This window comes from Echinops telfairi, unplaced genomic scaffold, assembly GCF_000313985.2.
Source record: "Echinops telfairi isolate 266 unplaced genomic scaffold, ASM31398v2 ScPeMD7_6273;HRSCAF=7185, whole genome shotgun sequence".
Lineage (NCBI taxonomy): Eukaryota > Metazoa > Chordata > Mammalia > Afrosoricida > Tenrecidae > Echinops > Echinops telfairi.
The window spans coordinates 2166973-2180812 of record NW_022110173.1 but is presented as its reverse complement, the minus strand read 5'-3'; the positions used below and the strand labels follow the sequence as shown (position 1 = coordinate 2180812).

At 37.0% G+C, this 13840-nt stretch overlaps 1 protein-coding gene across 9 annotated transcripts in view; it reads right to left on the bottom strand.

The window, feature by feature from the left end:
- ERC1 (ELKS/RAB6-interacting/CAST family member 1) overlaps positions 1 to 13840 on the bottom strand; it is a 482416-nt gene that overhangs the window by 271918 nt on the left and 196658 nt on the right. For 7 of the 9 annotated variants that reach the window (XM_045295888.1, XM_045295890.1, XM_045295889.1 and 4 more), the window contains 2 exons: positions 13027 to 13220; positions 5455 to 5466 (listed from right to left, as the gene is read on the bottom strand). In XM_045295888.1, the coding sequence (XP_045151823.1) occupies positions 5455 to 5466; positions 13027 to 13220 (206 nt within the window). The remainder of the gene's footprint in view (positions 1 to 5454; positions 5467 to 13026; positions 13221 to 13840) is intronic. The other 2 variants (XM_004710293.2, XM_004710294.4) reach the window with 1 other exon arrangement.

The following is a 13840-nucleotide window of genomic DNA, read 5'->3' as shown; positions in this document are numbered from 1 at the left end:
ATTAAAAATAAAGGAAAAAAAATATATGTACCCCTATTCCCTCCCTGAACTACTGTGTATACACCCCTAGGTCATCCCCCTCCTATTGCTTGTATTGACTATGTTACAACCCCTTCTCATGATGTACATTGTTATCTGTAATCAGAGGGCTTTCATGGCCCCAAAGATATATAAGCTTTGGTTAGAAATAAAACCTCACGAGAGCTCTCTCCTGCCTTTTTGTCCCCCACCTCCACATGTACCACCAAGAGGAGTTGAGGTGAGCATGCTTCCATGGGGGTAAAAAAATGTGCTGAAAAATTCGGCTCATACACAAGTATATACAGTAGTTAAGTTTGTAACATGCTTCTCAAGGGATTTTTGAAGTAAAAAATTCATAAAAACACTAAAACTTGCACGTTTCTAGGCTAAAAAGCTATCTAGTATCTTAAAAAAACCAAAACCGGTGGCCATCAGCAACAAGTGCTAAGCACAACAGAAACAAAAAAATAATCTCATGACAGTGAGACCTCACCAGAAGCCCTGGTGGTTAGGAATTCAGCTGCTTACTGCAAACTTGAACCCTCAGGGGAGAGATGAAACTTCATCTATGAAGATGTGCAGCTTCAGAAACCCTGAACAACGGTGCTACCTGTCTTACAAAAGCTGCTAGAAATTGGAATCAAGTCTATGGCAGTGAGTTTGATGGGAGTTTGGTTTAATGGGGGGGAAATAAAAGGTAAAAAATTGTAATGAATAAATTTCTTCCTGTCCATGACAGAAGTCAGGTCAACTTCCTGAATCCTATTCAACTGGGACCTTAAATAGGAAATCTGCTTGCAAACAGGAATACTAGTTCTGGGATCTTCGGCGCTCATGCTCTTTACGTCTGACATCCCAGACAAAAGCTGGAAGGCTAAGGTGAAATACAACCTCACCAGTGGAGACCGCACAACCAATGTGTATGTATCAGTTTGTTCTCCTTAGAGATAGGGATCTCCCAACTGCCAGATGCCTTCATCTGTTTCCCCCAATCTCATCCAGAGCGCATGAAGGCACAGGTACGATACCACGAACTGGAGGTTTTAAAGGAAGGTGTCCAAATACTATATTTAAGCAGTGAAACTAAGTAGTCCATTGTTTTCATATCTGTGAATCTCTTGCTCCACCCTCAATTTGTCATCTTTTATATTGCTCAACATGTTTTTTATAAATTTAAGTGACAAGGTAAAAGGTGCCAATGAAAACAGTGTATCTTACTCTAAATACGCTGGTAATTTGACTTGCTCTTGTCCCTGTGCCAGTATAAAGCCCACAGGGAAGAAGCACACCAACCTGTGTGATCACGAGGTGTCGAAGGGATCAGCTATCAGGCATCATCAGAACAAAAAAACATATCATTGTGAATAAGGGGGATGTGGAGTGGAGAACCAAAGCCTATCTGTAGGCAATTGAACATCCCCGTACATAAGGGTTGTGGGAGGAAACAACCCAGTCAGGGTGCAGTGTAGCAACAATGAAACATACACCTTTCCTCTAGTTTCTAAATGCTTCCTCCCCCCACCCCCACTATCATGATCCCAATTCTACCTTACAAATCTGGCTAAACCAGAGGATGTACACTGGTACATACAGGAACTGCAAACACGGGGAATACAGGACAGATGATCCCTTCAGGACCAGTGGTGAGAGTGGCGCTACTGGGAGGGTAGAAAGGGTGGGTTGGAAAGGGGGAACCGACTACAAGGAACTATATGTGACCTCCTCCCTGGGGGATGGACAACCTAAAAGTAGGTGAAGGGAGACATCGGACAGGGCAAGATATGACAAAATAATAATTTATAAATTATCAAGGGCTCATGAGGGAAGGGGGAGTGGGGAGGGAGGGAGATAAAATGGGGAGCTGATGCCAGGGGCTTAAGTGGAGAGCAAATGTTTTGAGAATGATGAGGGCAATGAATGTACAAATATGCTTTACAAAACTGATGTATGTATGGATTGTGATAAGAGTTGTATGAGCCCCTAATAAAATGATTTTAAAAAAACCACCTTAAAAGTGCTGTAACTGAGGCAAAGGGTGGCCGCTGTGTCCAGAAATCGATGAGAAAGAGATTTCTGTAGTAAGTTCACACAGGCAGTAGCGTTAGTGAGATCAACAGGGCTAAGAATATTCTATGTGTGTGAATTCAAAAGAAAAAGGAGAAGAAAGCAATGAACTCTGAACAGGTTGATTCTTTACCCGTGTTCTAAAGTTCTGCCAGTCAGACTAAGCTGACAACACACAGCTACTATGTGGGGGCTTTCAGAAATGCAGAAACAAAAACCCCAACCCAAACCCATCAAAACTCAAAGACTGAATTTCAAGTCCCATTGGATTTCCATGACATTAAAGTTTGAAAAGTAGTGCCCATAGTACCGTGTCAAAGAAAGCACATTATCTATCCAATAAATACAATATTAGTTATGTTACAGAACTTTCCCTGAGCAGGGCTGGAAATGGATGAATCAACAGAGCAACACACTGAATACTCCCTTCAGTACTTACTGGAGGACCTCCCCGTACTGCAAGCTGTCAAACAGGAGCAATTCTTACTTAACTATAAAGGAGAAAGTGTGTGTGTGTGCACGTGTCTGCATGCATGCGTGCGCTAGACTTAGCCACATTCAACCAGAAAAAATTTTAGTGCAGGTATGTCCTAAATACTGATAAGGTAGTTATAATAACAATCATATGGGCAGTATGTACATCAACATTGTTAGGGGTCCTGTGTCTTTGTGTGAGCTATTGTTAAAACAGATCCATCAAACACTAGGCAATATTATTAATTGAAAGGAAATGCATTTTTGGAACAATCAAGTTGTTTAAGAAAGCCAAAAGAATGAAAAGCAGAACAAAAAATGCTACTAACAACAGACCATTCTCCAAGGCCATATGCACACTCCTACACATGAGCAGAACTCTGCAAACAGAGGTGGGAAACATCAGGTACTCGGGCCTGTGACACCATCAATGCAGCTAACATTCATGCCTCACCAGAGAAGCAGTTCCACCCACATAACAGGGTAAACATTTGTCCTGTATGATTCTTGAATGATGCTATGTAAATATCCAAATGGCCCATCCTTGATCTATATATAGGGTTAAGAACTTTCTCGAGTATAGGCTCCCAACCCTAGGACCCCTTTATCAGAAAAAAAGAAAAGCAAATTACTCAGCACCTGCCTGGCAATTAAAAGCTTTTGCACTGTGTTGGACTACTAAATTGCAAGCCTGTATTCCAGGATAAAGTCTGGGTCCTTGATTTTGCAGCCCCCCAGATTGTTCCAGTGCCCTCCCAGGTGGCAATATAGCTCACTTTGGGAACTATGAACCCAGGCTCTGTAAAGTTCTAAATATTTTGGCTAAAAAAAGAAAGAAAATAACTATGTACTTTAAAAATACAATTATATCTCTTTTTTTGTTAAATGATAATCTTATGAGGGTTTAGTAACAAGTATCTTTTTGTATTGAAGTCAGTCAATAGTGTAGTCAAATATTGTCAAAAGTCAGTCAAATATTGCTTGAAATGTACAATTAAAGAAATTGCCATTTGACCAAGATCGTTTTAGAAATCAATAAAGAAATCTTTTTATCAAACTAAAGAGACTTATAGAATGGGAATGTGTCTGAACAAAATAAACTTTAACTTTTACTCTTCAACTATATAGATAAACACTGATTTTAATGAAGTTGGTAGAAAATACAGCTTAGACTACAGCGTTGTTTTGAAAACAAATCTGCAAGAATGACTAGAGCACACCTTGTAACACAAAGAATCATGTGTACCCAAAGACTTTCACTTGATTTCCAGAGGTCTTCAGAGGGTCTCATTTAGACAGACTGAGAGCAGAACCCGGCAAACAAAGGAGAAAACATAAGGCAAAGTGGTAGCATTTTCCACCAAAACACCAACCAGCTAGAAACAAGAGATCAAAGTTCTCCACACGCACGGCAACGAACTTACAGTATTTTTCTACTAAAGAGGAATTGTTTACAGATGTAGAGAAAACATTTTGGGTGGGAAATAAATCACTTCAAAACGATAGTATTCATACTCCTACTCTTACTACCAACATTGTAAGGCTACTGCTTTTTTTTTTTTCCCCACTGTAAGGCTTCTTATGTGACACAGTTTATGTAAAATGGAGGCTCCATACAAATTTAAGCAAAAGAAAACTAGGAAGTCTCTGGCATTGACAATGCAGACGAACACCACCCCTTATGAATTAGGTTAGCGATCAGTCAGGAGAGAAGGGTGGATGCTTTATTTCAACATACATAGAGCCCACACAAATTCCGTATTTTTAAATCAGTCACAGGTACAGATTTTTTCCCCAGAAAGTGTTCAGGTTCCTCAATTTAAACACCCCTTAAAAATCTCTTCCTCGAGCCTTAGTTCCTCATAAAAATAATCATTCCTTCTATATAATTCATATGCTGGCTGTGAGAATCAGAGAGATGGGTGCTTTATAAATACCAACTATAAATTATTATCATTACAGGTATAACAGAGCTGCCAGAAAAAAATGTATGTGTTGTCATTAGCAAGTTCATTTTCTGAACTCCATCAGGAATTCTTTGACCCTTTAATTTACACAGTCATACTTCCAATGTAAAAGTAGTTATTTTATTTTTTTAAGTGCAGCTTAAAAAGAAAGTGCAGCTTTAGGGATCATTTTGATCAGTGTTTCTGACTTACCATACTAATGACAATAGGCAAGTTACTGAATGTGCAATATTTCTGTTTGTTTGTTTGTTTGTTTTAACTAAAAAATAGAAATAATGAATCCTTCTACACAGTATCAGGCTGAGAGGATGAACAAAAATAAAATATGTAAAACTCCCACCACAGTACATCTGGCACAGATATACAGCAGTGGTATTGTTTCTGTTATCACTAGTGCTACGGGTCTGCAGAATCACAAAACAAGCCCTTAAATTAAGGGTGGAGGGGGCTGTTGGTGGAATATAACCGTACATCTCAGTGGAAGAACTTAAAGGTTCTTTGCACACACTACTTGCCCCCTCCTTGTTCTCCTGATGGCTCGTCTCCCCTTCTCTCACCATCAAAACCTGGTCAGTCTAATTTTCCTTCCCCTGAGTACTCTCACTGTCCTAGGAAGCACAGCTTTGAGTCTGTTCTTCTGGTAAATCTACTAACTCCTGAAAATACATAGCACTCATTCATAACTGGATTTCAAGACATCTCTTTCCTGGAACATGTTCTGTGACATTGGTCATTTCCCAGAACAGGGAGGAACCCCATTTGTTACACACAGAGTGAAAGGAAGAGGAGGTGAGCCACTCACTCCCCTTCTCATCTAAGTAGCTATTTCTTCTTTTTATTAGATCAAGACAAGATTAGCAGACAACGCTTTGCTTTAATACATAGCTTTGTTTAAGAAGTCGCTTTGTTTTAATACAAGCATACTCACCTTGAGGTGAGACTGGAGAGAACAGCGAATCCAGGGAAAGTGCGAAAGAGAAAGTTAGAAAGAATTAATGAGGACAATATACAGAAAGTACGTTACTCACGAACAACGACAAAACACAAAGCACGGGACTAGAGAACAGGTAAGGGCCATACAGATTCTATACAGATACTAAAAATTTGTAATTTCAGATTTTCAACTCAGAAGTATATTTTCTCATTAGATTACACCATCTATTTCAATGTGAGGTTCCAAAGGAAAACACTGTCTCTAAAATTGATCACTTCAGGAAACAGAAAGAAAAATCCATTTCTTAAACACAAAAGAACGGTTGGTGACTCTCCTTCTCATTTAGTAGCTAGAACTGGCATTATGTGACTTGACAAGTTTAGCCAGCCATGTTTTATAGACAACACACCACTTCACTAAGAATATCCAAGTTTTATTTGAGAGCAAAAGTAGAAAAAGTGTTTGTTTCAGTTACTGTATAGAACACAGAACTTGAATTTATTTGGAAGAATTTGAAATCATTTTCTCAAATATGAACAGTCTTTGATTTTTTCTTCTCATCACAGCCAATTTTGCTCACTCCAAGTCCTACCAAAATCCATTCCAAATGGTGCAATCTAAGAGCAATAATGAACAAGAAGATATGGCTCTATAAATATAATTTCATTCCCAATGTTGCTCAGCAGGAGATGCAAAGTAACATGCTTAATATTCCTACATAGCGTGAAGCCCCTGTGGTTCATTATTGCCTCTTATAATAACAGGCCATTTTCTTTTGTCAAAAGTTAATCAATTTCACTGAAATGGGTATTATCCTCCAAAGAGCCCAACTTCTAAAGGTTACAGCTATATGGATTGTCCTCGTTTTCTATATCTTACATAAAGAAAGCAAACAGTTTGTCTCTTGAAATTAAGAACAGTTTCTATTTGTACTCCAATGTTTTCTAAATTTTAGTAAAGGTCTAATTCTGTACTCAAGACCAGAGTTTTTAATACCGTATCTACTCGAGGAAAAGCTGACCCAGATATCAGCTGAGGCACCTAATTTTACCACAGAAATTGAATTTAAAAATGTGCTAGAAAGACTGAGCTTATACACAAGGATCTACGGTAGTTACTGTGAGAACAATGGAGGATGAGCCTTAACATGATACTTACTTACATCATTACATCAGAGAGAGAGGAAAAAGAACCCCATTTGCTCTCAAACACACAGTTAAGTGGCAGATCAAGGTGAAGAATGCAGATCTGCCAAGACCTCCCCTCTTACCTGGGTACACTTTTTTATGTCCATGACAATTTTTAGGACTCGGTAGCATACATGGGCATTTAGCAGATGTACAACAGTGCAAAATGCTGGCAGTGTTCACAGGCAAAAAGAGACCAATCTCTTCTCCCCAATGATCTTTTCTATCTTCCTTGGTCATGATAAAGGAAGTTACAATAACTCTAGAGCAACAATGACAATGAAAGGAAGCTCCTACAGAGGCAATGTTTTATAAAAGCCATGAATAAATACATGGAAAATATTAAGCCCCTTCCTGACAATAAGAGAGCAACTTTAATTACCTTTTTACTGATGTTATTGCTCAATGGGCCATGCTTCACTCTCACTTCAAACAATAATACTTGGGGAATACATGTAGGAGAAAAAGATCTACACATGGAAGCACTGTATAGAATTCTAATATTTACAACAGCTTTTAAGTAAAAATTTAAGGTAGCCAGTAGGTAACCACTAAACACCAGGTCCTATTAAACTGTAGTAACAAATGATAAGGTTTTATGCCCACAAGAAACTTTGGGAACACGATCTAATAGAATTGGCTTATAAAAAGCTGTGCAATTTATTCCCTGAAAACGAAATCAGTGAAATTGATCAAGGAGGAAGCCAAAAGAAACCAGCCGTTTCCCGAAAGAAAGTCAGCTGAAGCAAGCAGGATCAGTTAAAGAACCAGTCATCTTGGGTTCTAGAACTCTGGCATCTTTCTGTTGCTTTTTCTTTTTTAAAACAGAGCTCATTCTTATTCAAGTGCAAGCACTATGATTCCTCACACACCCCCTGCAGCCACCCCTTTCTCCTGCAACTATACTGACTGCTAATTCTCTCTGTACTGCATCCATCAAAATGGATCGCCAAACATTTAAAAGAAAATTCTCAAAGAACCCATTTTCCTCAAAAAATGAAGAGCAGTTTATGCCAATTCTTATACAGTTCAATATTAATTTATTCATGGCAGATCTTAGGGAAATTGAAGTTGAATATCAATTAAATATTTTTAGAAAAAAACTTTACAAATATGCCAATTAAATAACTAGGATTACATTTTCAAGATATATTGTGCTATCAAATACCTAAGTATAATCTGATCACACATATAAAATAATTCCAAACACAGGCCCAACATTTTTTCCACTGAAAACAATTTAAAAAATTTAAACTATAATACATAAACTTTTAAAACAGGCAAATGTTTAATTAAAATAATCAATACACATTTAGTTAGATACACATTTAAAATGGAGTATCTATTAAAAATGTTAATTTTGAAATACTACTTTCTTCTCCCACATTCAATAAAATATATTAACTCTCCTCACATGCATCCTCAAATCAATTCGCTAAGCACAGAAAATGAACTATTTTGTATGGATTGTGATAAGAATTGTACAAGCCCCCAATAAAATGATTTAAAATTTTTTTTAAAAAATGAATTACTGCTTTATGTACCACTAACAAAGAAAAATTACACCAATTCAAGTATGCCATGCCATTACTGGTACATATATAACAATTTTAGAGACATAAAAATGTTTTTTAAAAAAATAGAATAATTCATTGCGACAAAAAGAGAAAAAGTATACTTCTGTTTTACTGATATCTAAATGTAATACCATTCAATTATATAAGAATATGTTATGCACATGAATTTAATATTACTTTAAAAAAGTAAAATTAAAATGTTTACACACACTGAACATAAAAACATTTTACATATAATCAATCAGTGTGTGAGTGGCTGCTGAGTGTCCATCTGTTTGATAACTGGAAGGTCAGAACATTAAAGAAGGACGATCTAAGGGAGGGTGGGAGAGGAAGAGAGCCTTCACACCATGCAGTCCCAGGGCAGGGTCACAGAGAGACAGGGAAGGCACAGTAAAAACAAAGGGCATTCCTGCTGAAGGGAGGTCGGAAAGTTTACTTTGGAATAGCAAACACTTTCATGAGATCAGATTCTCACAAACCAATAGAGGAAAGAGAATTTTAATCAACAAGAAAAGAATACCCATAAAGAGAGAAGAAAAAAATCATCTTCTGATACGACTTCCATTGTTCAGGAAAACAGCTATTATTAAATCTAAGACTATCATGCCAAACATTCAAATCACAAAGCCTATAAACTATGATTCAAATTAATGAACACATTTTTTATGGTGGTAAAGACATTCAGAAAGGAGCCTTGGTGGTGTAGTGGTTACTCATTGAGCTGTGATCCACATGGTCGGCAGTTCAAAACCACGAGCGGCTCCAGGAGAAAGACTGGGCGTTTGAATCCCATAAACAGTAACAGTCTAGGAAACCCACAGTAGGTCTCCATGAGTCAGCATGGACTCAATTTTAGGTTTAAAAAAAATACGTATAACCAAAAATAAATAAAGGCCCTTTTAAATATTAACATTTACAATTCAATGGCATTAATTACATTCACCATGTTGTGCAACTGTCCCTACGACCCATTTTCAAGTTCTTCATCACCTCAAAGAGAAACTCAATACTCCTTCAGCAACAACTCCCTACAGCACTCCTTCCCTCCATAACCACTAATCAACATTTATCTCTATGTATTTGCCTATTCTAGATTATTTCATGTAAAGTGAGATCATACAATATTTGTCTTTTTCTGTCTGACTTAGTTCAAGCATCATAGTTTTCCAAGGTTCAATTATGTAACAGCATGTATCAGAACTTTATTTCTGCTTATGGCTGAATAACATTCCATTATAAGTATATGCCACATCTCAGTAATCTATTCATCAGCTGATGGACACTTGAGTTGTACCTTGTGGCTATTGTGAATAATGCTGCCTAGAACACTAGTTTAAAAATCTGTTTTCAACTCTTTGGGAAATATCCCTTTGTAGCACATTTTAGAAAAATTCACCCAAAAAGAGAAAGAAAAAAAAGGTTTTCTATTTTTGTTACATAAAATTTCAGAAATCTTTTAAAGGAAACTGAAAGCTCAAAAGACCTTAATTGAGCCATTAAGTTTAATCCTAGAGAGTATGCTTCATAATTTCTAGAAATATTACAGAAAAGTTCTCTTTGTTCATATACAAGCACCTATCGGGGTGTTTCGAAACTTTCTGCAAACATTAACACTAGGGCGGCAGCATTTACCCAAAGACAAAGTTCAGTACCTTGACAAAAGGAGAAGTAGAAACGGGAAACACAGGGAGGATGTAGGATAGGAATGTTACTGTGGCATCCCAATCAGAGAGATGAAGCAAAATGTGTAGGAACTGCTGAATGGAAAAATGATCAACTCTGGAAACCTTCATCCAATTCACAATTACTGCTAAGACATCTTAAAATATTTATACATTTGAAAAAAGAAAATATCTTCTACACTTCTTCACTAAGTATTACGTAATGCTAAGAATACTAAAGTTTCTTTAATTCGATAATTTTAACATTCTCCTTTTACTTTCGTCCTTTGCAGGCTGCTGAACTTGGAAATTAATTTATTAAGCATAATGAATTACATGTGGCACTACAGTTGCACCGTTAAGGGGCTACTTTAAGAATATTCCAGGAAAAGAAGTCACATAAAAGATGGGCTAAAAATAAAGACTAACACAATTATAATCCATTGCATTATAACCTTACCAGAGAGAATACAGACTGATTTTACCCATGAGGTTCCAAGTTTACTGGTTTTTCTTTAATTCTGATCAAGCAAAAGTCCCCACAAGCCCCAGCAGTAGCAAGAGCAGCAGCAGCAGCAGTTCACAGCATAAGACTGTAGCCTTACTTAACACTCACTTTCCCAGGAAGTCCCAAATAAACCCCCCTGACAGTGCAGGGACAGAAACCTGGCGTGGAGGGTACAATTTGCGGGAGACTGGCTTTCTGAGAAACAGCAAGGCCGGGGCAAAGGGGACACACACAAATAAACACACAGAGAAAGACCAAAAACCCCAATGGAATCGGACCATGACCAAACGAATGAAAAGAAAGGTGAACAAATTCAAATGATAAAGTACAGGGAGATGGACACCCACATAAAGCAAACAGTGGAATGGCAACACAAGAAGCACATGGTTAGTAAGAAACACAGCAGCCAGACACATGCATCTTAACACTACATCTGGGAACAAAAGGTGGAATATAATCCCCACTGTTCTGTGACCGAAAAAGCACGGGTTATATCCTAGAATAGGCAGAAGTCAGCTTATAAAAATGACATTCAAAGGCATCAGAGAAATTAAAATCTTACTTGCTAGCCATGCCTAACTTTGGCCATTTTTACTGAAGACCTTGGGTCAACATTGGGCAAAAGATAAATCCCATACGGGCAGAGAAGCTTCAAACAACAGTGGCCAATGAGCCCTAAGCAAACATCTACTACCTGTGCTCATTAACTTCTCAGGCTCCTGGGTTCTGCTTACACAAAATGCCACAGTAGAACCCCAAGCTTTCTTTCACAAGTACAATCCTAGGATTTTCTATGAATCTCTTGTTTGTTCATTCTTAGCATGTTACCCAATAACAAGTTACAAAGCTGGTAGCAAAAATTGAGTTTAAGAGAATATTTTTATGCTGTTGCTGTTTTTAGTAGCCAAGAAAAACTGGGCCCATTCTATGAAAAAATAACAGCGTTCCATGGCCAGTGGACCAATTGTGCAGTGTTTTTTCAATCTTATGAGTTATAGTTTGTGGGAAGAAATTATTTATAAATCTTTTACAAAAAGTGAAAAATATTGCAGCCATAGGACCCACTATTTGGTGTGCTTTGGATATCAAATATAGATGTCCTATTTCTTATTCTCCTTCACATAATGTCCATCTCACAAAATCAGTGTCATGACTAAAACTTAACCAGGAATGCTTTCATATAAGCTGTCTGGAATAGCAAATAATAGTTTCAGATGTAGATTTCTCATATAAAAAAAATTAAACTAAAAAGATGAGCCTTCTCTTGAAATTTCATCTTGAAAATATACCAAATGAGCAATCAAAGGACCTTATTTGAAAATCTTAGGTACGCACCCAACAGAGGTATAGATTCATACAAGCATGGTTGCTTGCGTATGGGGGCAGAGGTAGAGGTAACTACAAAGAAGGAGGAAGGCAATACAATACATGGAATTTGAGGATCCTGTAACTCATTAATTCTAATTTACAGGTACAGCTCCATGTACCTTATGTTCAAAAATGTTGAGAACTGATATCAAAATGAGAATAAGTGAGAAGGTATTCATCCCATGCTGTTCAAGTAAAGAATAATTGTGAGGGTTAGATTTTATTGATTTCTTGAACATCAAAGTTCTGCGGATACAGAAGGAAATAACTTCCAAAAGAGAATGCTGAGGTCTACCAGTAACTCTCAGCATGTATAACTCAAGACAGTGTATGGAAGGAATTGTTGGACATTTCTTAAACCTTCCAGAGGATGAGCATCAATGATTCCTCAAGATCAGACTCCAGGAGCTGTATCGAATGGTGACTTCATGCTGTCATTCAGCCCTGTGTATCGGAAGAATGTGAGTGCTTAAACTCTGTTTAATGAAGTTCTAGTGGGAGAACTGTTTCTTTGCGAATTATGTAAAATTCACAATTTTAATTAATTAATTTCATTAATTTTAATAAATTATGTGAATTTATGTAAAATACGCAGTTTAAAGGGTCCAGAGAGGTAAAGAGGCATCTGTCTTTTTAGTTTAAAATAATCTTTAAAAAAAAAAAGTTTTAAGACAAAGAAACTTCTGAAAGCTGTCTGGTTGAATCTGCACAAAGTCAAGTTTGAAAAATTCCAAGTTAGACCTCCATAAAAATCACATCCAAGTCTCCTAAAATGGCATAAAAATTAATGCTCCTTCTTTTAATTTTGATCAATGTCTTAATAGGTCTGTGTCTTCACAATACAAATCATGAAAAGTCTAACTATTCATAGCCCAAAGGAGCATCAGTTCAACAAATAAGTTCTGAACCAATGATACAATATTAGTTCCTTGACCTTGGGTTTCCTTTGCTCATTATATAAAGCAAGTAACTATTTCTTGATTAACCAGTAGAAAGCTTTAATTTCATAATCACTGAACACTTTATGTGCCAACCAATTATATTGGAGTCTCTCAACTCCCCATTATTCCCACTCCATATTACTTCTTAGAGACTACAACAAAAACAATTTGCACTGATTCTGACTAAAAAGTAAATAATGGAGTAACAGCAACCTAAATTGAGCATACTGAAAAATATGCCCCCCCCCAAAGTACAGACTTTTGACATCTTACTTCAATACTTCTAGCCTAGTGAGCCCCCATTAAGCCTCCTATCCTTACCTTTCTAATTCAGCTATCTTCTTGTCTTTATCATTCTTCTCATTTTCCACCTCCTTCAGGATTTCCAAGAGACGATCAACTTCTGCCTGTGCCTTGCTCGAGTCATCTTTGTACCTGGTGATCTCTCGCTCCAATTGCTGTATTCGGTCACTCATCTCTGGACTGGCTAGGGCTTCCAGTGTTGCCTCATGTGCCTACAAAGAAAAGTGTTCAAATTCTATCAGATATACACATACAGACAACAGGCAAGCCGTGTTCCAATATGAATTGAGTATTATCAAATATTCACCTTCAAAATATACAAACTTTAGATTATTTCATCTTTTCCAAATGGAATCGAAATTTTAAAAATCAGAAATAGGTTAATAAGAGATTTTAAAATAATTTAGAATCTAAAACATATTATGAGTTTCCATAGTATATGTAAGCCCTCCCACAATGACATTGAGAAGTACAACCTTTATCTGCACATAAACACCTAAACATGTTATACCACTTTGTTATACTTTGTAAGAGATTTCAAAAATTCCACGGAAAAATTTCATTCCTTTTTCTTTCCGCTTTTCCATAAACTCTTTGAAGCCCTCTGGTATTCCTTGAACCTGTAACATATTTTCACAGTAATATTTTATTGCATCAATTACCTAGAGTTTATCTGGATAATTCTATTTAAAAAATAATCAAAATGGAAAAGAACAATGGTTTATTAATGACTTTAAACTGAACAAATAATAGACCTATAATAAGAGATTTTCCCCTCCTCCGAGAAGAGTTATTTCAAAGGATGGCACTGAATCCGCAGCTCCAGGAGAAG